At 44.5% G+C, this 26474-nt stretch overlaps 1 protein-coding gene across 1 annotated transcript; it reads right to left on the bottom strand.

Moving 5' to 3' along the window:
* Positions 1 to 4037: 4037 nt before the first annotated feature.
* Positions 4038 to 22491, bottom strand: draxin (dorsal inhibitory axon guidance protein). Its single transcript, XM_035380917.1, has 7 exons — positions 22313 to 22491; positions 10726 to 11237; positions 10125 to 10372; positions 6835 to 6961; positions 6241 to 6333; positions 5143 to 5232; positions 4038 to 4854 (listed from the first exon to the last, which is right to left on the bottom strand). The coding sequence occupies exons 2-7, from the start codon at positions 11216 to 11218 to the stop codon at positions 4742 to 4744; spliced, it is 1164 nt and encodes a 387-aa protein (XP_035236808.1). The 5' UTR covers positions 11219 to 11237; positions 22313 to 22491; the 3' UTR covers positions 4038 to 4741.
* Positions 22492 to 26474: the final 3983 nt, after the last annotated feature.

Below are 26474 nucleotides of genomic sequence, written 5' to 3'. Positions count from 1 at the left end.
TGTTTACAATGGCGGGTATTCTCACTTGGGCCAATTAATTTTTTCTGACATCACTGCTTTTCCGTACTGTACTGCAGTCCATATATCATCAGCGGTAATAAGTCATATGCTCATCGACAACAATCGACGTACTACTCCAAAGGCTGTGCATTGTGTATGGACTCTAGAAGGGTACAAAACACAAGTTACAATAGCTCCTTAATTAATGCAAGCCCTTCGGGCTGCGTGAAGTCTATAAATCCATAAAATATGAACAAAAATGCTTAATTACTTCTAAGGCTTTAATGAAAGAGATTTGCTAATGCATCATCATATCAATGAGAAATTATTATAATACATGCTACATACAACAGCACAGATTTACACAGAAGTAAACTGCACTAATCTATACATAAACTTAGTCAATCCTTGTTTGCTGTCTCAGGAAGGAGTGTAGACCAGTTACTATATTCTGTTTCCCTGCGATTAGGGAATGTGTTTTTATCTTCCTTTGCCAAATTTCTCAAAGTTTTAGAGTTTGTCAGTTCTTTCTGGGGAGCATCATTTGTTTTGCCAGTTTTATTGTAAAAATACATCATAAAAGTACATTTACAAAATACATTTTGAGGTATCTCATTTGACTGACTGCTTGACTGAATTATTGCTGTAAAATGTCAAATGCAGGTGGACAAATGTAATTTTTCCAATATTGATATACTGTCTCTCTGTCCTCAGCACATACACACACTCTCTCTATTGCTCTTTCCTATTCCCCAAGCGGGTGTGGAGTATGTTAGTGCCTTCAGAGATAGGAGACAAAGAGAAGGTACCAGAAGCTGTGGGTGCACAGGAAGGAGAAATAGGCATATAGCCAATCCCCTGTGATCCTGTGGCTTCCCCGAGGTAAAAACATGTTCCTCATAATTTCATGGGGATTTGGAGAGGAAAGTGTCTTGGTTCTCTTCATGAGCTAACAACAGTCAATGCTGGTCTGCCTGCTTTTACTGGCCATAAGCCACACTCCATCGATTCAGATTTATTCCGATTTCTTTGAATATCTGGACACTTTGGAAATCATTCATCTTAGATGATTTTGCTCATCAAAAAATAGTAGGCCTACTATGAAGGTATTTCTGTCACCAAGCAGCCTTTTAGTTGATTTCTAGAATAAATTTATGTAACGGCTACATATGCTGGTACAGAATAGCAGTTGTTATTTTGCTTAGCTGAGTGCTTAATGCCAAGGCAAGGTCAGGCAGTCCTCTACAGTCCCCTTCTCAGGCGCTAGCAGAGACTAGCCATCTGTTCATTGACTTGCGCCTACAGAATCAAATCAGTGTTCCCAGGGAAACAGCGACTGCAATTCCTTTACTGGCATACGTGTTCTTTGGAAGGGACCTTGCTTTGAAAATGATGCAAGCCATGGTCTATCTTCTGAACACAATAGCTCTGATGTGAAGACACCCTTAATGATTTTATTTTGCACTCTAATCATTCAGTGTGTGTGTGTGTGTGTGTGTGCTGTTTGTTGATTAATCTGTTTTCCTATCCCATGAAGAAAAAAACTATGCAGGATAATATTACATGAGCATGTTAGAGATGCAATATTAAAGCAGACATACTGTGATTTCATTAATTTACATACACAAAATACAGCACACCAGAACTACTATCAACGTATACTGTGCAGTGTTTCCTTCAGCAATCCAGGTACCTGAAGCTTGGCCCTGTTCTGGAGTCTACGTTTATCTGAGCCATGTCTGGTCATTGTCAGTGCTTCTGAGCAGATGTTTGACTATTGAGGAGTTTGAGATTAAATTCCCATTTGTCACTCTGCATTGCTGATGAAAAGCAGTAATCCCCCAGAGGGTATTTTTCTGCAGGCTGTGGAGCCACCTTTCACTTTTACACACTTCATTTACACCTGCGGCACAAGGTGAGCAGACTTCCAGTTGCAATAATGCCTTCCGAATGGCTCAGCTGGTAAAAGTGCTTTGGCTGAGTGCAGGAGGAATCCTACCGTGTTGTTAGAGCCTGGGCTATTTTGCTAGCCAGGACCTGGAATTTGTATTACAGGTCGTTGGAAACCTTGAATTGTTGTTGTCATGCAAAAATGGAATGCTCAGGAACAGCAAAAATCTGCTTAAGTTTTCCATTCATCAAACAGCTATGTGGTTTCATCAGCAGGGCATTATGAACCATCTCTTAGTTCTGGAGTTCTGAAAGTCTGTGACTGAGCTTTGAGCTGGGTGAAAACTTTCAACGTGTGGTTTGTGCACGATGCCAATGATGTGTGCATTTGCTGACAAGGATTACAAAGGTTGTTTAGCTGTATCTATGAAAGAGAACTTTAGGACCATTTCTAGCATCAAATGCAATGAAATTAATGGAGAGTTGGAGCAATTTTCATCTGTAGCACTGGGCTACGCACACCATATCGATGTTGTGTGCAAGGCCAAAATCAACATTGAGCTAAACAGCATTAGCTATCCTGGTAATAAAATTAATGCTGATCTAAGCATGGGGCATTACATGGAAACAAAAGGACATATTTGCAATATGGTGACTTCAGTTGCCTGAAATTGCACGAATTGCACTTTCTTATGTCGGGGACATTTTGAATAGATCGATAAAGACACCGACGGCCTTTTCCCAAGCGAACGTTTGACAGGCAGAGCGTGTGATGGGAGGGGTGAAGCGTTCAAGCTTACAGAGGGCCCCGCAGACAAGTCAAACATCCTCACTTCCAAAGCTAATGATGCTGAAAACACTGGCAAATTGATTCCGCGCGCTGAATCGATGCCTCCCTGTCCTGCTGATGCTGCGTGAGCCACGGAGCGTGTACACACGTCTGCTGACACGCTGACACTGACACCCGCGTTCGACCGGAGGCCCGGCTCACACCTCAATCCCCTCCTGGAAGAGATCCAGCTCGGCGCTGGGAAAACACATCAAACACCAGCAGACATTGTGGCTCTGGAATCTTGACATTCGCTGGCTTGGAAGATGTCCTTATTAATCAAGTACCCCACATAATTAATTAAGTGCATTAACTTAGACCCTTCAAACTACAGCATATTAGTGCTTTTAAATGAAGGAGAGTGGCTTATTGCAACTACCCATGAGGGAATTGTGCTGTGGTTATTTCGGACTAGAACTCCCATAGACCAGCAGTTTGAGAAGGGAGGATTTATTTAGCAAGGTAAACTGGGCCATGGTTAGATTGTAGGCAGAGTGAAATTTTCCCAGGACACTTGGGAACCAAAAGCTCTTAGCTACAAGTGTCATGGGTTTTTTTTTTTAAAGGGCACAGTAAATCAAGACCATGGCCATGTCTGAAACAGCCTCTTAACTACTGTGTCCTCAAAAATATGTACTGTCTAGTAAACATACTGCCTACTGTTTAGTGCATATTTTAGCACACAATCAGCAGTATGCAAAAGTATGAAAAAAGTATCTTCCATACTATTTTCAAAGTATTTTCTAATGTCTTGCAGTAAAAAAGGCTGCACTTCTTCCTCTCTGGTTTATGGGACCTCCTAGAAAGTATAGTTTACTTCATGAAAAGTGTGCTCCCAAATAAAACCCCAGAAATAAGTGCATAATCCAGGGATTTTAATTAAACATTTAGAGAAAATTTTGCCTACTTTGCAACTTTTTCATTCAGTACACTCAACTTACATACTCAGGCAAGTAGGTAAGTGTGCTGAGTCAGACAAGGACTTGGTTTAATGGCTTAATGGCTTGAAAGACAGCCTCATCTGCATCAGTGTCTAAGTCTACTGCCCCCTATTGGCCAACCAACAGTTTCAACAGCAGCCTGCTTTTCACGATCTTTGCACTCACCAGCACCACATAGGTTCAGCAGTGCCCCAACAGGGACCTAGAACCTGCAACCTTTCAGTTACAACAAATGTTGCCTAAGTGTTATGCCACACAGCTGCATTTAGGAATAGCATTTTGTGAGAAGATGTACTTCCTTTTGCGTGACCAGCACTTTAATGCTTTAGTGCTTCTCCGCGAAAAGGAAACATCAAATAAATGTCTTGAGCCAAGAAGAGTGTTGAGCTGGGTTTAATGATGAAATCAAAGCTGAAAACAAAGCATTCCTCTTTTTTTCTGGCAGATGAAATGTTTGCAGTGAGGACTCTGAGGCTCAGACTCTGCAGGAGGACCGATGATCACAGTATGATCACAGTGACTAAGATGTCACCTCAAACAGCTGTCATGCGCACAGATGACAGTACACTGACAGAGATGGGAGCCCGCGGAGGGATTCCATTAGGCTCTGCGTCCGCATGTTCACATGACACGTTTTTTACATTTCGTTTCTTTCCCCTTTCAGTCCTGTTAGGCCTTTAAAGTCCCGTTTTTGCATTGCACAAATAAAACATACACAATAAAGCAACATCTTTTTTCCCTTTTTACATAAAATGATTTAAAACCTGTATGCAGCACTGGTATTTTAAATATCAACACATTATTAAAATGTAAAAAAAGAGAAACAAAAACAAATATGAAATAGATCCTTGTTAAGGTATTTATGTACACACGTCAGGTTTTGCTGCCAGGTCACAAAGGAAAAAAAAAAATGAACACAAAGATATCCATGGCATTCGTCTTGACGCGATATTATTCCCAAAACACGAAGGGAAGGTCAGTGGATACAGACAGCAGTCCGGGGGGGGGGCGGGTGGGGTTGGGGTTTAACTGGGCTGAACCTCTCAGCGCCGGGTTTTGGGAGGGGGTACGCCGCACACCCTCAGATGGTGATGAACGCGCCCTGCTCGCTGTTGGCAGACTCGGGCTCCACGCAGCGCCCCTTCCGGCGGGTCACCCGCCGGTTCCGGTGAAATTTGGCGTAGCAGCGGAACCCTGGGACGAGCGAGAGCACCGTCAGGCCTCCGAATTAATCATTAATAAATATCATTCCATAAACATTATTATATCACCACTGTTTCTCCTGCTTTACTTGAAAAAATATGCATGAGCGCAGAAGAAAAGACAGCACATTTGGGGAAGCATAGCGTATATTATTGGAGGTACATGGTACATTTATGGAGGTATTTATGGAGGTACATTTGCGGAAGCATAGGGTACATTTTAGGGTACGCTATCTCGGGGCACACTTTAAGACTGGCAGACTCTAAGGCTAGCCCTCACCTTCTTCGCACATGCAGTCGTCGTAGCACTTGTTATTGAGCCCGCGATTGTGCGGCTTGCACTCGTGTTGCCTCAAGTCGCAGCAGGACCCTGGAGGGGGGGGGAGGGGGAGGGGAACACAGCTCAGCTCGACAAAACGGTTTGAGCGCTCTTCATAAGTCCCTCCCCCGCCACCAGCTGCAGTGAGCATTCCGCCTGCGCATCAGGCAGGAGAGCGCTACACATTGGGGTGGGCTGAGGTGGGCTTCCCCATTCGCTGAGAGGCGATTCGAGATTGTGAAATAGCGCTTTATAAATGAATCATTTTAGTATTATTATCCAATACTGGCATTAATCACTCCATATCCCAGCAGACACAACTCCTATAACTACGGCAAGATCAAATATATTATCTGTTAATTGTGCAGATGCATTTGACCAAAGCAGCTTACAGAATCATAATAGCAAACGATGGTGAGGGCTGGGGACTCAGCCAAGTACAGAAAGGAATGAACATGCATAAATGTTCGGGTGCCAGAATCCAGTCCCCGAGGGTCGCAGTATCTGCTGGTCTTCAGCGTGTCACACTAATTAGGTAGTCACTGATTGGCTGGAAAATCCACACTCTTTTTCTCACTTATTAATTGGCTGCTGATTGAAAGGGAAACCACAGAAACCTCCAGACAATGTGGCCCTCCAGGACATGACTTTGACACCCCTACTCCAGCACAATATTACAACAAAACGGAGGGGCCTTAACCCTCCTGTTATGTTGCGGGTCAAATTGACCCTTTTTAAAGTTTGAAAATCTAGGAAAAATACTTAAAATTATTTTTTCAGTATGAAACTTCTTCTACTGGCCTTAATTAGTGTAATCAACATTTTAAATGAAAATGGTTCATTTCATTTATTTGCAAACCCCCCCTGTATGGGGATTGACCCGGGAACATTTTTGCTGTACCTAAAAAATGAACAGAACAGGAGGGTTAAATATAAATTCTGGTAGGAGTATAATTTGAACATTGCACTGTCTGAGAGAGGTGGCTATGCTGCCCTTGCCCATGCTTTGCGCTTTCTGTGGAGCTCAGGAAAGAGCAAGGGACGGGGACGTGGACCAACCAGGGAGGCAGTCCAGATGGTGGTCACATGGCTCCAGCGTCTCCGCCCCCACAGTCACGTTCCCGCTGCTCATGTTCTTACTGCGCCGTTTGTCTGTAGCACACGCACACACGTGAACACACACACAAACGCACGAGCGCACACACACACAAAGACACACACACATGCGTGCGCATGCACACACATACATACACACACACACACACAAACACACTATCTCAGTCCCATAACAAATTATACCAGTGATGCAGACATTAACTGCCTGAGTCATGTTGTTATCAGTGGGAATGCTGTCACTGCTCTGCCAGGCGTACGGGCCCTGCATCTTTAACTATGTTACTTAATCAGTTAAGTCACATGGAAAATATATTCAAGGAACCCTGCTGCAGTGATACCCAGTTTACATTTTAAGCAGACAGTTAAAGCTCTTTCCTAAAAAGGCGTACTGGCAGTTCTCCGTCTGGTTTTCAACCTGAATGCTCTTACAAACCAGTTCCCTCGCTGCTAGCTTCTGTTAGCTAGACCACCCTGCCACCCCGTCTGGCTGTGTGTTGGGAGACAGACAGCGCTCACAGCCTGAAATGGAAGGCTCACCTTTCTTGCGGGAAGACGGCCAGGTGTCCGCTGGTTTCATGTCCTCGTAGTCGGTCCAGTCGAAGAGCGTCATGTCCAGCGTGGGCATCACCTCTCCCTGCGCCTTCCCCCGCCCGTGATGCGGACGCTGAAACCACAAGCACACGCCGCAAAACAATTGACTCACCAACAGCGTCGCCCATTACTCAACCGGAGGCCACCAGAGGTGGCAGACCACCACCCCACTGCTGCCATCTGGTGGTGAATCCCCATACCACCTGGGATGCGGATGTTCAGGGGCTGCAACTACTGTGGCAAGTCCCCATTCCTGTTCAGAACCATCTGGGGGTTCATTCAATTGAGTATTGTTACTTTGACGGAACAAAATGAGAGAGGGAGGGAGAAGGATATTTCTGAGTGCTGGGTAGGGTTCTAAGTAGCACCATAAAAGCATTCCAAAAGATTCTTCTGTCCAAAAACAAACACTTTGGTCCCATAAAAATACAGGTTCCATGTCAGGCCATATTCAAAATTGTAAATATTATTATTTATTTACTATATTCCATATTGATATATATTCTATCTAATTTATTATTTAGATTTGAAGGAATATTTAAGAATATAAATATTGACATTGTGGTAAAATATTGATAGGTAGTGAGCTCTACACTCTCTCCACAAGAAAATCGTTAGCTCAGGATGCAGAATGCACAGCCGCACCTGGAAATGGGCGCCTCCCCCACACAGCGCTACTGGAACAATGCAGAGATAGCGGAGCCCGCTAATTAGCCCACCAGCTGGACCGTTTATAGCCAGCCTCTGCAGCCGGGCATCTGTTCGCATGTCTGAGTCAAAGGTGCCGCTGTTCCCGGGCGAGGAGCGCGTCCCGTTAATTTGTAAATCAGACCTGTGAGTGTGACTGTCGCACGTGGGGGGGGGGGGGGGAGGGAGGGGGAGGGGAGGGGGGGGACAGAAGCTGATAATTAAATAGTCTTCCAATTAAAGATGTTGTAAACAAGCAGGAGGCAAGTCGCTGGTGGAAAGCACGCCAGAAGGTTACGTCAACTGTTTGAAAAGTGACAGTTTAACAAAAAGGCAGTCAAGGACCGCGCCTGGCTACTTCCGATCTGAATTTCGCCTAAAATGGAAATCCACAATCCCACAAGGGGCACAAGACCGCATTCAAAGCCATCCATAAACAGCCGTCGTACTCTACTTGTCTCGGGGTAATACAAGCATTGTAACAATGTCAATAGATAATAAATCCAGCCATTATAGTTGACCCAAAGGGAGTCATAAATGAGCCTGGAAGCATAGACCATCTCCTCCCAGAGTGACTTTCTCAATGTTTGTAAGGACACTTCTTCCACAGCAGCGAGTGCATGCAATTTGCAGTTAGCATGGCTATAAAAGCAGACTGTTGAAGAACAGTCCTGTTAGCATTGTATTGCTATGTAAGCAGCAGCACTGAAGAGCAGTGGCAGCTGTAGCATCAACCTCATCCACACAAAGACTCGGGCAGGCGAGGAGAAGTCAATCCGCAGGACTCCACCAAGGGAGAACCCACCAAGCCTCATATAAGGCATCTTCAGTACTGCAACTGGGGAATTCAATAATTCATCTTGGATTTACTTCAAGAGTATTATACTGTGCTGAAATGGGTTTAAATGGATGTTAGCAGTACAGTATGACAATGTAATTTTGTTTAATGGCTCTAGGTTGGCATAAGTTAACTCACATTCAGTGATCTACTGATACTGCCTTTATACTCACTGGTCAGGGAATGTTGTTATTGAAGATGGCACTGTTGCTAACATAACTCAGGGCCATTATGGTCGCTTTCCTTGTTAAGTCACTCTTGAAGAGAAAGTCTGCCAAATTAAGGCAATATAATGGGCACAGTCAATGGGGTTCCAGCACTAATTTAATGTTCAACACATTTTAAATTGTTTCAGCTACCCTTGGTTTCTCTGACCCCCTCCATCATTTTAGAGTTACTTCTGTTAGTTTTTACTGTTCTTTTTCTTTTTGTTGTTGTAGGGACTATCTTGGTGAATCTCAGGAGAAAGGAAAGTTGAACATGTTGCTGCCACAGTTTTTACAATGTTATTACCTCTTTCTATCAACTTTAAATGAATCAATTTTGTCTTAGCATGCTATTACCCAAACAAGTGAACTCAAACAAAATACATTTCCAGCCCAATGTATTTGTGTGGTGTGACTTTCCTGCACCCGGATACACAAAGCTCATCTTATTCTGCTAGGTGTCATACAGGTGTGCAAACACATGTATTAACCAGCGTGTGTGTGTGTGTGTGTGACTTACACAGAGGCCATATAGGAAAAGCTGTGAAAAATCAGGCATCGCCAGCTGAGCACGCACTTAGGAACAGGAGCTCAGAGGAATATGTGTGAAGCCCGGCCAGTCAGCACAATCAGGTGCGTGCGGGTTTGACTTGATGAAACACTCTGTCTGTTTCACACACACACTTCCACACACACAGACACACACGCACACATGCACACATGCACACACACACACACACACACAGACATACACAGACATGTTCACACTCAAACAAACACACATCTGGGCACACACACATGCACATACACATCATAATGCAAAAATAAACACATGCATATACACATATGCACACATGTGAGGGCTGACAGACATGAACACACACATGCGCAAACGTGCATTAATACAAGCATACTCACAAATGCATACACACACTGACGCACAAACACACACGCACACACAAACATCTACACACACGCGCATACACTGACATAGAAACAAACGCACACACACTCACACACACACGCACGCAGGCCCTCCTCCCCAACAATGCCTCCACAGAAAGAAGGAGCATTTTGCGCAGTGGGGGGTGAGAGCAGAGAGAAAGTAGAGCTGGTCCACAGAGAAGGGGAGGGAGGAAGGAGAGAGAATAGACGACAGGAGGCAGTCACACAGGAAGCCTCAGAAATGCAGGGGGATGAGAGCCGGTCTGTTGCCTGGGATATCCTCAGCAGCACAGCACAATTCAGGTCAGTTTAGGTCAGTAAACACAAAAGACCTCAGGGATAAAACACTCAAGCACAATCAGACATGCGTCAGGACTGTTCACAGTGGGCCGGGTAAGGCTCAGAGATAAAACAGTTAATATCTATTGTACCAGGTGGCTTGGGTTTGGCATCGTAGGCTGTTCTAAATCTGTGGTAGATGGTGGTAAGGGGTTCGGGTCCACTGTCCAGATGCACACTCACACGATCAGTGCAGGAGCCCTGGGGAGTCTATGGGTTACCTGGGGTTTGGTGGAAGCCGAGGGAAGTGCCGGAGGATCCTTGCTTGTCACCGTGGTTACCGTTGATATGCTGGTGCTGACGATGGCAACAGTGGGCGTGGGCGTGGGTGTGACCGTGGGCGTGGCTGTGGCTGTGGCTGTGGAAACAGCTGGGGCTGTTTCTTCTAAAGGGGGCTTGCTGGAGGGATGGTCCTCAATTAGCTCCACCTCCTTCAGGAAGGAGTCCAGCTCCGGCTGCAGGAGCCGCCCTGCGGGAAAGAGAGGAAGAGAAAAAAGAGAAAAGGAGAAAGGAAACAAGAGAGCAGCGTAGAGACATTGGAAGAGAGAGACAGGAGAGAGAGAGGAAAAAATTGAGCGAAAGAGGAATAAAGAGAGATGTGATAGAGTAAGAGAGCATGAGAGAAAGGGAGATGAGAAAGAGGAAGGAAAAGATAATGGAGACAGGGAAAGAGAGAAATAGAGAGGGGGCTCATGAAGAGAGAGAGAGAGAGAGAGAGAGAGAGAAAGAGAGAAGAATATATTGATAAACAGGTACTGTATAATGAAAGAGAAGAAGTCTCAGAGCCACTGCTTTGGCAGCCTGGAGAAGCAGAGCCCTCACCTTTAACATGCCGAGCCTTGTCCCTGCGGCCGCCATGCTTCCTGTGTTCTGATTGGTGCCCGTGTCGCCTGCCCTTCGGAGAGACCTCACTCCCGGGGGCGTGGTTGTCCTGCTCGTGGAACGGAACCCCGAACCCCAGGAAGCCGCCGTCCCTCCCGACCGCCGCTCCCCCGCCTCTCCTCTCCCCCGGCCCCATCTCCAGCCTCACCGGGCTCAGGCCCTCCAGACCTATCCCATCATCCTCGGAGTGCCCCACTGGCTGCAGGGGTCTCCGGGACGGCACCCCGGCTCCGGCTTTATCCTTGCGGCCGCCGTGCCTCTTGTGGTGTGGGCCCCGCTGCGCCCACGGCTCCGCCCCCTGCAGGGCATTGGCCACGTCTGACGAATGGCGCAACACGCTGTTTCGAGACCCGGACTCAGCGCTGTGCGAAACCGACGCCAGCGTGATGAGGAGGAGGAGCGCTGGGCACAGGCACCAGGAGAAAGCTGACATTTTTTAAGTGCAGTGCCACCTGCAGGAGAGGAGGGGACAGGTGTCAGTTTGGCTGTTCTCTGTGTAGAACTGTTCTGTGGGTAGACTAGACCAGGACGCTTCCAGACGGAGGTGTCAGAATGATGCACAAAAAGTAGACCCTTCTTCACACAGTAGTAGCAAGATCTGAGGCAGACCTGACACTACACTCACATTTTTATGCCTTCTTTAGTTCCAAAAGGTCACTGCCACACACCGAGAGAAATTCTCTAATAAAATGTTTCAGAAAAAATGAAAAACACAGAGGACACGACCTTGGTGTCCTCAGTGGCGGTTATGCCCATGCCCAAGGCCTCCCTCTCCATGGGTGATTTTAAGTTGTGCATTCCCTTCAAAAAGTCCAAAATCTGACACCCTCCTTCCGCTGCCCCAGCCGCCTAAGACAGCACTGTCTGACACCAAAAGGCCCATGCAGCCCATCATGACACATCTTTTTACATTTTGCTCTGCCGAGTCTACAGAGCGGTGTAAAAGCTGGTAATGTACCTTAGTTAAATAAATATATAACTGTAATACCTAATAAGAGAGTAACGGCTCTTGAAAGCCCTCAGATTCTCATTAGAGGGGATTGCCTGCTTTTAAAGGCCCTGCACATTCAGCCAGAGAGCACTCAGACTGGCAGAGCAACACTGTCCTGCCACCCACCATCACTCTGTCATTATTGAATTTTAATTGAGTAAAAACAAAAACCTTCTGGTCTATAGCCTCCCAACCTTACTGTAAATGACCAGTATCATTCTGACTGCCCCTGCAGTCTGTGGGTGGAGTTTTGAGTGGTTCAGGCAATGTGAAAAAGGTGTTTTTTTGTCACAAAAACATCCGTTCAAACATTCATATGGCCCACTAGCTATATGAATCCATGGTCTAAATGAGCACCTTTGGGTCACTCTGGGTTTGGGCACCCATTAAACAGCCATAAATATTTATATATGTTAGTTATATATGATATTAATGTAACCTTCACTGCAATACCTCTGATTATTATAATCATAATGAAGGAACATTCCACTGTAGAGGAAAAGAGCAACTTTGAGAACACTGGCTTGAGGACACGCCCTCTTTTGTTACATTCTACACAAGCTGTTGAGCACAGTAGGGGTGCACTGCCGCCTATCACAGTCATTACTCACAGTGCACAGCACACTGGAACAATACTGCCCTTCCACTGCAAATACATCATCCTGACCTGGTTTTGTGTGTGCACGTGTGTGTGTGTGTGTATGTTTGTGTTCTGGTATATATGTATATGCATATTCTGGTATATAAAGGGATAAATGCCTTGAATATATACCAGTGTTATCATGACGCCGTATAAGGACCCTGCCAGCCTGTCAGTGTTCACAAAATGTGTTTTCTGACCTGTGCAAACCCATCACTGCTTTAAAAGAAAAATAAAATAAGTACAGACATAAGGTATTGACCTGACTCTGTGTATGGGTGTGTGTGTGTGTGTGTGTGTGTGTGGGTGGGCAGAAAGAGGGAGGGTAAGGATGTGCAGGTCAATAAATTAATAACCTGACCACTTCCAGACCTCTAGCACACAGCCCTGGGAGAGGTAAATGCAGGGCCATGATTACTGCCTTTATCAGGAGGGTTATTAAAGTGTCCGTTTGCACCAGACCAGGAGTAAAGGGCCATAAAGCACGGCTAAGTAAAAGGAAATCGGTCCGGCTCTCTCAAGCCGCAGAGCCGTTCCGTTTCGCCGGGTCTCAATTATTCATCGGGGCGAGAGAGGGACTGATCTGAGAGGAGGATTCTGAGGAGCCCGGCGCAGCGAGGCCCAGCTGCCGGGGAGCGTGCTCTGATGGGCCGCCCTTCCTCCCGCTGCACGCACGGGGTCGGCAGCAGGGCTCGTTTTGGGGTCACGTGACCCTCTTAAGACGGCCCGACAGCCAAAAGCCTAAACCGCACGGCCGTTTCCACGGACGAGACCACCGTCACACGACGAACTGAGCGAGGACTGCGCAAATGAGCCGCACTTTTTCTCCTGACAGGGGAAAAAGAGACTGACCTACGAGGAGGGGAAATGGAAAATGTCTCCAAATGGGTTGCTGAAGTGCGCAGTCTCACTCTCTCACAATGCTAAGAGACAAGCTTTATTTTGATCTGGAGCTGGAACGACACCCTCTTTGTGATGTTTTATTTGAGCTGGCGCCGCTCGCGCTGGCGAAGTGGTTAGGTCCTGTTCCCGCGCGCGGACGGCCCCTCTTTCATGCCGCGGGAGGTCCTTTGAAGAGCTGGGGGATGACGGCGGTAATGAAGCAGGCTGTGTAGCCGCAGTATCCGCCTCTGATAAGACACCCCCCCGCTGGGCCCCGTGCGATACTCCGCCTCGCGCGCCAAAGGAACTCCGCAGCGGGGGAGCCGGGGACCCGGAAAGGCGGCATCTGGCGCAGGTGCCGCTCGGAGGGGGCGGCTCGCGGACGGGAAGGACGCGCGGCCCGGAGAGGGCCGAGGGGGAGGCGAACGCTTCAGAAGCCGCCCGACCCAGCATGTGGCCCCGGACCCCTTTGAACAGAGGAGAGCGGGGAACAGGGCCACAGGCGGACACCTGCCTAACGAGAACTAAACGAACCAGCCCTCGTCTTAATTAACACAAGCCAGGCGCGTGGATGGCATACGCGATGATGGCAGCCTTGTGATGGAGAAGTCTAATGCTGGAGCGTACAAAGTAACCAAGCTCTTTTCCACAGCTCAGTGACCCAGTTGAGCAGCAGTCTATCAGCCTGTGTGCACTGAATTCTGAAGGTATAGAAACTCTAGGAGGAACTGGGAGGCATCGCCTCCTAGCACCACATGGGAACCACTCAGGCAGCACAGGTAGCTATCGTGTGAGCTGACCATGGCAGTGCGGCCACACAGCTGTCTCCAGTGTCACATGATCAAGGCAGAAAACACAAAGCAGTCAAACAGCAACAAAAAAGAAAAAAAAGAATCAGAGGTTCTAGCATGGTGCTACTGTTTATTTGATTCATTGGAGTGTGCGGGAACCCCTCTGAGGCGGGGAGGGGAAGAGAGGAAAGGAGGAGGGGGTGAGAAATAATGGAATTTTTCACAAGAGCGAGCAGGGGATGTGAACTCTGAGCAGAGAGGATCTCCTGTGACAGGGACCCAGGGGCCATTGTCTTGGGCAGCCAGTGAAGAGCAGCACCGATCAATGATCAGCCAGCGGAGGGCTCAGGATCTCTGAGGACAGGGTGTGGGGGGTGGGGGGTGCGGGGTGGGGGAGCGCAGGGTGTGAATGGGGTCTGAGGGGTGGTGGTGCTGACGGTGTGCATTGGGGCTCTGAGCTGGGCTGGGGGAGGCCGTTGGGTATTGTGCACGATAATGATTTTGCCGTTCCACCTGCTGGGCGTGGAGCACAGCTCCCAGGAACCATCTGGTCCCTCTGTCACTAATAGCAACCAGAGCCATAGCTCCAGGCGCAACGTACACACACCCTGGCCAGAACGAGAAACCAAGGGGCCAAAGCATTAAAAAAACCTCAACAAAGAAACCACAACGACTCTCCACACCTTCACCGACACTTTGTCCCACAGAAAGATTTATTACAGCTGCAGGTTAGCCATGCCTAACAAATACACTGAGCTGGGCTGACCGTATGTTGGCCAACCACAGCAGTCAGGGAAGAGAGGGTGCAAGTAGATGTGCTCACTCCGTGTATACCACAGCCTGTAAGTGCACTCTACAATGTTTTGTCCCACATAGGTGCCTCAGTGATTTCTGCATATATCATTCATGATTAATGGTAGCCTGAGATGTTTTTCCTCTTGTTGGTCATAAGGTTACTATATCAAATAAAATGATGAACATATAATGAGCATCATGTATAGGTTTAGATCACACTTATTGAATATAAATAAAAAAGACCTCTGCCTTCTTAGGGACAAACATTTTTGTATTCAGATGTTCTTCATGACTGGATAAGAGGATCTGCTAAGTGATTTTAATGTCTGCATGTCCTCTTTAAATTGGGATAAAGAACACGAATCAGGATTTTCTCCTCCATATGAAAACGGTCAACAAACCGTTTGCCAAGAGACCTCATTTGTTTGCTTGCTGACAAGCACGTTGCAGATGGATGAACAGATTACCAGAAAAAGGTCAACTATAAAGATTTTTTTTTGGATCAATTGAACTTGAGCAGCAGGATGAAACCCAATTGGTTGAAATTCAAAATGCTACTCTGGGTCACATTTCATACCCCAGCATTCTATTAGACTCTGTATACTCTATTTTGAAAATACAGTCTTCCAAAGATATAAGATTGGATCTTTTTCCTTTCTTGAATTTTTCTTACAGATTTTTTTATCTCTACATGTGATTTGATTCACATCAGAACAGCACCTATAGCAGCAGTTACGTGAAAAACAAAGTTATAGCTTTGGCACTGAACTGCTAGTACATGGCTCACTTTACACATCCATTCTCATAAAGCTATAGGTAATAGAACACACAAGTTTCTTTTTTCATTAATATGATTCAGCCAGTCATTTACCACACCTATTTCAGGTACGTCACAGAGTTAAAGAATTTTTTAATTATCCATGTTTGACAAGAAATAAGAAAATTAGTTTACAGACATTTAGCAGATACTCTTTATATAGTGGGACCTTACATACCTTTTGCATTTTTACATGAATTTTAGTAATTCTGGTTATAAACCTTGCTCAGGGGTACAGCAGCAATGTCCTATCAGGAAATCTGAAGCTGTAACCTCTAGGTGACAAGCCCAGTTCTCAAACCATTATACCACACGGGTGCCCCAGGCTATTGCTATTTCCTGTCAACTAGCGGCTAACAGGAAACAGAAGGCCCAACTCCCAGGGTCCAGGCTGACATGATGCAATGGGGTTTCAGTGAGAGAAGAGCAGAGGGAGATTTCACACTCTATGGATGCGACACGCAGGAGGGGGGGCGAACGTGACTAATCCACAGAGCCTGCTTTGCTCCTTTTCGTTTTTTTTAGTTTTTTTTTTTTTTTTTTTTAGAAAGCAGACAGGGGGTAAGATGGAACTTCAAAAACATGCTCACACAAAAGATCAGATGGAAAATCCAGCTTGACTACAGCAGGGATCCACTGAAACATGAGACGCCCTCCGCAGATGAAAGTGAGACACACGTCTTAGAGCATAAAGAATGAATAAAGTACTTGCATGCTCGTCTTGCGCATGAAGAGGCGGATTAAGACATCACATTTTGTCCAGTGTTTCATGATATGGATTAGGAAGCATTCGTATTCTCAGCCGCAAATCCATCACAAAATAATGTGTGGTATACAAGGGATTAACATGTTATCTGCCATATAAAAGCACAAATACGCAAAAATGCAAATGAAATAATGCTTACGGACATCATCAGATGAAGGATATTGTCTGTGTCAAAGTAGCGAGAACTAATTTCCCATTCCATCTTATAAGATCAAGGGGCTTTTTCATGAGCTCGTCAAAACATGCATGTAAACCAACTATTAAAATGGATGATGCAGGCAATTCCAGATTATTTTTTAATTTAATAAAGGATCAAGGACTGTGCTGAAATCTCGGCTGAGATTCACAGCATACTTCAAAAGTAAATAATAAATCTGGTCAATTTCAGGTCAGACTTTTCTCTATTTTCACGAAAATCCATTCAAATGAATGTCCTGGAATTGGTTTGGCACACAAGGTGCAGCAAACATGTCACAGTCTGATTTTAATGTATAGGAACTCCCTGCGTTTGTAAAAAGTAATGGATGGGGAATTAGAATAAAAGCACATGCAAATACCAAATGTCTTTTCATTTTACTGTCAAGAACGTCCTGGAACCAGACTGTTATTTTGCCCTATCAATTTGACTTTTGTTTATAACCACACTTTCAGATGAAAAACGAAATGGTTTAAGCAATGGGTAAATTGTCTTATCGCAGTCATTAGAAGGAGAAAAAATCAGAGTTCTCAAGGAGTATCATCGTTGCAGTGAAACACACACACACACACACACAACACAGTGAAGCACGGAAGCACCAGAGCTGCATCACTGCAGCTCAACATGACCACCAGCTCTGGTCCTGTGGAATATCTATGTAAGACGACCTCACGGTGCAGACATTAAACATATCAGTGCACCAAAGATAGTTCAGTTAAGCGGTGAAAGGGCCTTTGTAACTTCATGAAAGTGGCAAAGGGAATTACCCAAGGGGGGGTTCGTCTATGAAATCCGTTCCCGGTGCTAATGGCTGTGATTACTGTGGCAACAAATAGCAATCTACAGGGCTCGACAGTGCTCCCATTTTAGGACCATTTGCTTCTGAAAATTGATGTGTGCAAACTGGAAAAAAATTATTTATACGCATATCCACTAATTGCGATCCATTATTGTGCTCTAAAATAGAAAATGTTTCAACTTAGGAGCACATGTGCAAAAAATCCTCTGTGGGTTTGCTGATTGGTGAACTCCTAAGGCAGTAGTCATGTAGCAGTAACTCCTCATGATTGGGTCAGCATGACAGCAAATCCCTGTATCCAGGGGCACCACCAGTGATTTTGGGCCCCATGAAAAGATCTCACATTGGGCCCCTCCACCAATGAATGAAGTCATACATGATCACAAGCTCCCCCCAGCATTGGGCCCCTAGAATTATTACCACCTTTCTCCCCACTTACGATGGTACTGCCTGTATCCTGCACTAACTCTGGTAACCAGAGTTACCACTTGCAACTTCTCTTTCAGAGTCTCTTTCAAGAGTCTGGTTCAAGGAGGCCACAAAGAATTAATGGGCCAAAACACTTTAATAATTGTATTTGTTTTTCTTGTGAAAAGTTGCATATTGACAATAGTCCTTTTGTAATTGCAGATCGTCTCAGATGTTCAAAATCTCAGACATTCAACTATATTTAATTGCCTGTAGTTTGCAAGCACTACAAACAGTGCTTTATTCAGGATAAAAGTAAAAATGCTCATATCTGACAGTCTTTAAAGGCCGTTATTAGGGAACCACCATTTTCTGTGCAAATGCCCACACTCACTGGTCTCTTTATTAGGTACACCTATCTAGTAATGAGTAGGACCCTCTTTTGCTTCCAGAGCACCATGAATTCTTGATGGCATGGATTAAACAAGGTGCTGGAAACATTCCTTAGGGATTTGGGCCCACGCTGACTCGATACCATGGAATTCCTGCAGATTTTTCAGCCATACATTCATCCTGCGAACCTCCCGTTCCACCTCATCCCAAAGGTTCTCTTTTGGATTGAGATCTGGGGACTGTACAGTTCTTGGAACTAGCTTCAGGTGATGTGTGCCTTAGTGACATGGCACACAATCCTGCTGGAAGTATCCATTTGAAAAAAGGTGGACTGTGGCCATAAAGGGATGTACGTGGTCGGCAACGATGCTTAGGTATGACGTGGCATTCAGATGATGCTCAGCTGGTATTAAGGGGCCTAATGTGTGCCAAAGAAACATTGCCCACGCCATCACACCACCATCATCAGCCTGAACCATTTAAACAAGGTAGGATGGATCCATGGACTAATGCCAAATTCTGATTTCTGCGTGTCACCACAGAAAACAAGATTTGTCAGCCCAGCAACGTTTTTCCAATCTTCAATCGTCCAGTTTCGATGATCACATGCCGACTGCACTGTTGCGTCCTCTTACTGTTCTTAGCTGATATGAGTGGAGCCCTGCATTCTCTTCTGCTATTGTAACCTGTCCACTTCAAGGTTCGACGTTGTGTATTTAGAGATGCCCTTCTGCACACACTGTTGTAAACAGCTCATATTCGAGCATTTGTGGCCGTTCTGTTAGCTTGAACAAGACTCTCCATTCTACTGTGACCTCTTTCATTAACAAGGTTTTCCACAGAACAGCTGCTCACTGTGCGTTTTTTATTTATTTATTTATTTTTTTACCACACCATTCTCTGTAAACTCTAGAGATGTAGTGCATGAAAACACCCAGAAGGGCAGCTGTTTCTTCCATGCTGACACACCATGTCTGGCACCAACAATCATACACCGTCAAATTCACTTAGAAGCAAACATTTGCCCATTACAAAAAAAAATAAAAAATCTTCCCCATGTCTCCACACTTTATATATTGAGTTGCAGCCACATGAATCGTAGTTTGGAGGAGCAGGCAATTTGCGTTAACGAGCAGGTGTACCTAATAAAGTTCCCGGTGAGTGTAATTCAAAATGTGGCTCCGGTAGTAAGCTGCCACTTTTTTGGTCATGGATTTTCTTTTACTGCAAGACATTCACAATGTGGATGTCGATAACGCGCCTGTTTGTGACAGGTCAAACGAGCTGTGAGAGAGAGGTAATAAAACGAATGGCTGGTTTTCATTTCGCTACGTGAAGAAAAATCTGTGGCCATGGCTCTCGCTGTTTGGCTGGCACAGGAGAGGGATAATGCGAGGTGCAGTAGCCCCAGGCGGCTTGTAGGAGCAAGGTGCAACACTGGGGATAATGACACAAACAAGATAAATGGCAAGTGTGCCGCGTCATTCAAAAACTGTAGAGTAGTTCTGCTGTGCTTCGTATGCACGTTGCTGGGCTGGATTAACGCTATCATGTGAGTTTAATGGCACGGTTTACATCCCTGCAACCTTGCCCTCAAACAAAGCATGCCTTGATGTTGATCTCTGACAGAGAGGGGACGGTACTAAACGATGTTAATGCAGGTTGTTCAGTGGTTTAAAATTACATTGGCGGGCTACTGCTGATTTTTTGTTGTAGTGTTTTAGCCTACTTGGAAATTAACATCCTGGTGATGATTTTAAAATCGCACTTTAGTTTTTCGTTTCTGTTCGAAAAGCGCGGAATGACTCATTTTTACTTTACATCACATCGCCTAGGGACGTCCTTCCCTTAGCGCTGGTTCGTGGACATTTCTCCAGGGATTGCGGCTCGTGTGCCCTGCTCGCATTTGTTTAATATTCAATTAAGATCCCATTGGTAATGACTACCACACACATTAATGGCTGCTTTATATTCGCTTTTAATTGCACGACGTCGTGCGGAGCATCCCCACAAACTAGTTATTGCGCGCGCGCGTTATATACAGTAGAATGGCAAAAGGCATTTAAAAGAAAGCTGCAAAATTTAAACGTCTGTATAATTTATTGTGAAAAAATGGTCACATTTGCCTTGATCTTTTTGTTATTTAATTTATGCATATTTCATAATCGTAATTATACTTTTTAAAATCAAGAGGCTTGTGACCGAAAAAGAGCTATATAAATGTTTTCAGTGTTCTAAGACAATTTACATACGTGAAGGTTTAATGATGTGCAGATAAAGCTGGAACCCGACTATGCAAGAAATTCGTTGCTTCTCTTACAGATCGTAATGATCCAGAATTTAACAAAATACATTTTACATGTAGGGTAGGCCTTCTTATGTAGCCTACAGTATTTATCTCATTTCTGTGATGAAAAACAATGCAGTTGTTGTTTTGAAAAGTGGACCATATAAATATTGACAGCTGTGCATGGTTTACACTGTTGGGCATATACAGATTTGGGAAAAATATCAAATTCATGACTGACAAAGGGATCTTAGAATGACCAGCAGCTGCTAATAGCGTAAATTATTGTCTTATTCAGAGAAAATAAATTAAACCTTTTATTCATTTATAAAGTGTTGCGCCTTGCTAGAAATATGTCCCACATGAATAAGAGAAACGAATCACTATTTGTCCTATATTGTCAGGCACTGCATCATTGTCGACATTGAAGGCTTAAATATACTGTCAAGGCAACCCGGTCTAGTGAATATATGGCTAGACTACTACAGGTTCCCGTTAATATAGCGGACGACCGTATAAAAAAGTATAAAAAGAGTCCAGTGTGTTGCATAGGCTAAGCGGTTTGTAGGGTCGGTGGCATTATCTAGCATATGTCGTAACAGGCAGAATTCACCACCGAGACGTTCATGCCATTGTCCATTTAAAAAGTATCTAAATGCTTCAGTTTATTCTGCCAATCACTAAACGTACCATATTTGTACACACTAATTGTAAGGAGAGGTAAGTTTCGTGAAACCTGGGGCCACTGTCAAACGTGCACATTTTTAAATGGGAAAGTATGCTCTTGCTCAGTCCTGATGCATGATCGAACCGGGGTTTTGTTTTCGAGGAAACACTAACTTATTTCAGTCACTTATTTAAGGTAATGACAGAAGTAGGCTAATTTTGTGTTTTAAAAAGCCGGTCTGAGTTGGTCTTCTACACGGGAGTAACCTATCGGTATCGCAAACTGACAACACGCCCGATGATTTACGTGGAAGGTAAATAGGGAAAATACAAAATCACGTAATGTGTGCATGGACTTAAATATACACTCAAACAGATAAACTATTTTTAAAGATGAGCAACAACGCTTGGTATATCTTAAAGTTAAACATATTTAAAATAAATGAATCCTGGAATCCACGGTTTTTACAGTTATTGGTCAGCTTGGGCTGGCATGGATGATAAAATAAGATGGGACATACGCTCCCATACGCTTCGTCTGTAGTACACCATCAGCATCATTTTATGCTAACAGTTAGGTACTGCCATCCGTGAACAGTAGTTTAATTATAGTCGAAACTGACCAGCTTCGATGCCTATTAAGATAGTCAAAGCGCTTCACAGTGGTCATTTCGAAATTTGCATTCACATAAATCTTGATTGCCACCAGCAAAATGTATCTGCTAAGGTTTAAACTAACCTATGGGATTTCTCGTGTTCACAGTACCAAAAAGAACATCTGATAATGAGTAGACATGCATGCTACAACGGTGCTGCTTCAGATAACGTAATTACCTTGTTAATCCGTATTGCATCGCTTCTTGATTGTAACCACTGTGTGTTTGCGCGTGTGTGTGTTTTCAAGTATCTAGAAATAGTAAGTGTGCACCTTTGCTAAAGAAACATGATACAACAGTCAACGTAAGGATGAAAAACTACTTGAACACTAAAGGGTTTCTATAATGATAGTCGATGGCCATCGTGCAGCAGCTATAGTCAATGATAGCGACTGAATAATCACAACGACAGGCAGTTAAAATAGCGACTGTTTCCTTACCCTTGTTCTTTAATCCGTTATCGCCGGTGTTAATTGTCAGGTGGGACTGGGTTTGTTTAAATGCCAGATCCAGAGTTTGACAGAGCGGAGAGAGTCGTGATGATGCGAGTGAATGTGAGCGCTCGGAGTGTTAACTGGTTTATTAAAGGGGCCAATCTCCGCGCGAGCTACAGCGATGCGCGTGTTTGATGGGGACTGATGTCAGCGTGAGTCCCCGTGGAGCCGGAGGAGGGGGGGTGGGGGTTGCGTGGTGGTGGGGGTGGTTGTGGAACTGCTTGGGACAGCGAACAAAAGAAACCAGTTGTACACACGCGTGGACAAAGAGGACTATTACTGGGCAGTAATTCAGGCGACAGATACATTAATGAAGACTGTCATCTATGTTTTGTAAAATAAAAAAATAATTAGCAAAACGTGGAATTATGACACATACACCATTCCTAAACAACATAATTATATAGACTATGTTTAATTAAAATGTAATTGGTGACTGTGGCCTTCCATGCGAATGAGCCCCAAATTCCTGCTTTACGTGGCACAAATTGAATCACATTTTCAAATGTATATGACTTGTAGCCTACCTCTAAGGGAAATAGCTTAATGAAACGAGTATGACGACACACGAGTACATTTCTCTTTTACCAAACACAAGAAGGTGTATATCTTCCGCGTAGGTTGCACTCTCTCCAGTTCTGTCCAGAGTCAGATTTGACGATACAAGACCGCAATATAGCCCTAAACTAATCTATGAAGTGGATTCGAGGCAAAAGGTGCACAGGGAAGCACATTTGAATTTCGGTGGTAAAGTAGGAATATATTACATTACAAAGTTCGTAGGCCTATTATGTGTGCATTCAGTATATGAACATGGTCCAACTAATTGCAGATATCGTCAGCACAAAATGACGGTTAAAACTGAATGTGAGATCTTGGTAGCCTAAGTAATAGCCCATTGCTGCGGACACCTTTGGTAATTGGACGAAATGATATTGGGAAAACGGTGAAATATTGGGAAAACGGTGAAAATATTAACCATTAACCATTAATATTAATATTAACTTATGTAACATTAGACACGGTTTCACGATAAGAAGAAAGAACAATCGGAGAATCAAACACTGCAGTAGAAATTTGTTGTAGCCTAGTCTGACCTGAAGTACGAAGCGGCCTGGCCCTACTACTGCCGCACGTTCCCACTCCTCTTTCTCCGCATGCACAAATGACAAGTAATGCTATTTCCATAACTTTGCTTGACTTAGTACTTCCAACCCCTCCACTGCCTCAGTTGCGAGGATGTGGAGCGACCAACTCCACCCTTTCGTCTCCAGGGGAGCCAGCGCGAGCAGCCGCTGTGCGCGAGGTAATAAATCAACCCGTCTGTAGTGCAAGTACAGGCGGGGAGCGCGCGCCGCTCCGCTCCTTAATTGCATTTACCGATTTTACTGTCCTTACTGCTCAGAACAAAAGGAATTACAATCCTTTGTTCAGATTTTGGCTGTATTCCTAAATGCATTGTAAGACAGCATCCGAAACAACGAAATAAAAGGACGTTCACATGCAACACACGCTACCCGTCTCGCATTTTCTCCACAAATAAAAGAAAAAAAATGTTAGAGGCAGTGTCAGAAAGGGATGAGAGAAAATTCTCTCCATATTTTTTTAAACTTTCATTCTCTATTTCTGCAGAATGAATGCCTGTGGGTTGAGATATAAGACCAGCCAGAACCCTGACTTATTTCACATTAAGGAGCGAATTAAACCGATCACCTCATATTTAGAAATGTATAAGAGGTATTGTTCCACGTGGCACATGATTGCAAAAAGTAACCATTGCCTCCAGCCTGGGTCAGGGAAATTAGTGTTTGATGAACTAGAATTAACTTGGTTTTGATTTTAATGCTCACAGGTTGACATTTTCAAAACATGACTCTCAATATACTTTATAATTTATGTTGTGTTATTTGACCTTGAAATAGTAGGAACAAGCAGTAATGCAGAATAGTGCGAGAATCTAAATGTGTGACTAAGCAAATTATACTGAACGTATTCTGAACGCAAGCCCCTTTCATTACGATTCTTCTGAGGAAATTAGCCGTTTTATTTAGTCTTCCATGTAGTTCTCAGCCATAGGCACACTGATTACTCCCCTCTCTGTGACACAGTGGTTCCCTGACTTATCCTCTGTGAACTGGAACCCAGTAAAGGCACACTGAGCACTCTCACTTCTAAAGAGGGGAGAATTTTTGTCTGTCAGGAGGACTGAACAGAGGACCATCGCAGCTACCAAGGGTTCGAATTACGGGTGGGTGGGGGGGGGGGGATTGGGGGGGTCTGATCTAATTAAGAATTGGACCCCCCCCTCCCAAAAGAGGTAAAAACAACAGGTTGGGGGTGTCAAAGCATTTATACATCTTTCTTACCTGTAATGTAAATATTGCAATATATTTCCCATCAGTGGCATCACTAGGGTTGGTGTAACCAGCAAGTGAGGTTAAAAAAAAAACACAAAATTCACAGTCAGGATACTAGGCTAGCTGCTCTTGAGCTAGATTTCCACTGGAATGATCTATATAAAGTCATTGCTGAACAATGCCAAGTCATTGTCCCCCCCCCCCCCCCCCCCGCATCCAGCTCACTCCAAAAAACAGGTGAGGCAACTGTATGATCAGCCTGTTTACTTGACCAACTAAGTGCTGAGCAGCAGTGAAATCAAACTTGGTGACTGTCCAGCACCAGGGTGTGAGACCCCTATACTCTCACTGCTGCTGATGGGAGATTGAGGCATTTGGATAGATCTATCCTGTGCAACTTAAATCAATTGGACTCAATAGCCGCGTTTCCACCAAAATTACCCGGAACTTTCAGTCCCAGGAACTACTTTACCAGGAACTAAAAGGTTCCTTCAGCCAATGGTTGTCTGCGTTTCCACCGGGGTCTAAAGTACCGCGAAGATTAGGCAATTAGCCCACTGACGTTGTCGTCGGTCCATCTGTCATATGATTTCTTCTGTAACCCCATACTACCACCGAAGTAGCCTACATTATTTTCTAATAACCGGGACAGCCCGGAGGGGTTTATTCCACTTATATACAATGGGTTACCAACAATGACTATATATGGTTACTTTTGTATTTATTGATTTTCATATATCCTCTCAAACACATTCATTAACAGCAGAAAACATGCACACGTTGTAAACAATTTGCTGTTTTATTACTTTCTCGTCGTCAATTCCATATAGGCTAATCGCAAAATGACAAGAATAGAACGAAAACTCGGACTTGCGTGAAAATGTAAATTAGTAGTGGTACAGCCACCGTTTGCTTTCCTTCGAAGTTACTGCTAGCCGAACAGCGAAGTGTGCCCTCCAGATGCGAACCATGCACCATAAATTAGTCCATAGTCTTCCTGGTATTTTCGTGGAATTGAAAAATGGCAGTAAAATTGAGTAAAATTACGGCAGTCTGAAAAAGCTAAAGGGAAGATTACTAGAATTAACCTGTTATTTTACCCGGATAAAAAGTGCGGAAGGTGATTTCCAGTTTGCTTGTACTGTATCACCAATGTTAATTATGCAGAACTGCCGCATACCTCACATAACTGTATCAAACGTTTTGAGTCAATTACAACGGGCTAACAAAGAAAATCCGGAAGAAAATATTCAGCAACCGAATTAATCCGTTTGAATGTTTTGGTAGCCTACGTAATATGCTGTCCCAGCACGAATGCTTAGCATTTTATAAAACGAATACTAAAGCAAGAAAAGAACAGAAGAGCACACGTTATAATTCCAAGACGTTGACAGGCTATAACCAAAAGTAGGCTACTGCGCCGCATAACATACATGTTTGATTTGAAGTTATTATGAAAATAAATTGGTTTGCCGCTGCATATTTTCAAACATGGCGGGTAATGGCGGAAAATAAATACAACACAAATGCTACGAGTACTCGACCAATCAGAAATGTTCAGCGCTGCAAGCTCCACCCAAAAGGTTCCTGTACTTTCGGAAAGTACTACCCCCCGAGCAGGAACGTTTTGGGGGGTAAAACAAAGCCCCCAGAACTAAATTTAGACCCTAGTTCCTGCGGTGGAAACGCACTGAGTTCCTCAAAAGGTTCCTAGTTCCGGGGTATAGTTCCTGCGGTGGAAACGCGGCTAA

The sequence above is a fragment of the Anguilla anguilla genome, chromosome 11, assembly GCF_013347855.1.
Source record: "Anguilla anguilla isolate fAngAng1 chromosome 11, fAngAng1.pri, whole genome shotgun sequence".
NCBI classification, from domain to species: Eukaryota; Metazoa; Chordata; class Actinopteri; order Anguilliformes; family Anguillidae; genus Anguilla; species Anguilla anguilla.
Note: the sequence above shows the minus strand (reverse complement) of the source record. Positions and strands in the feature narration are given on the sequence as shown.

Coding starts and splice junctions, on each gene's coding strand:
- draxin (XM_035380917.1), bottom strand. CDS start 11,218: ATGTCAGCTTTCTCCTGGTGCCTGTGCCCAGCGCTCCTCCTCCTCATC. Junction 6,334..6,834: donor GCCGTCTTCCCGCAAGAAAG/GTGAGCCTTCCA, acceptor CGTGTGCTACAG/ACAAACGGCGCAGTAAGAAC. Junction 5,233..6,240: donor CCATCTGGACTGCCTCCCTG/GTTGGTCCACGT, acceptor CCCCCCCTCCAG/GGTCCTGCTGCGACTTGAGG.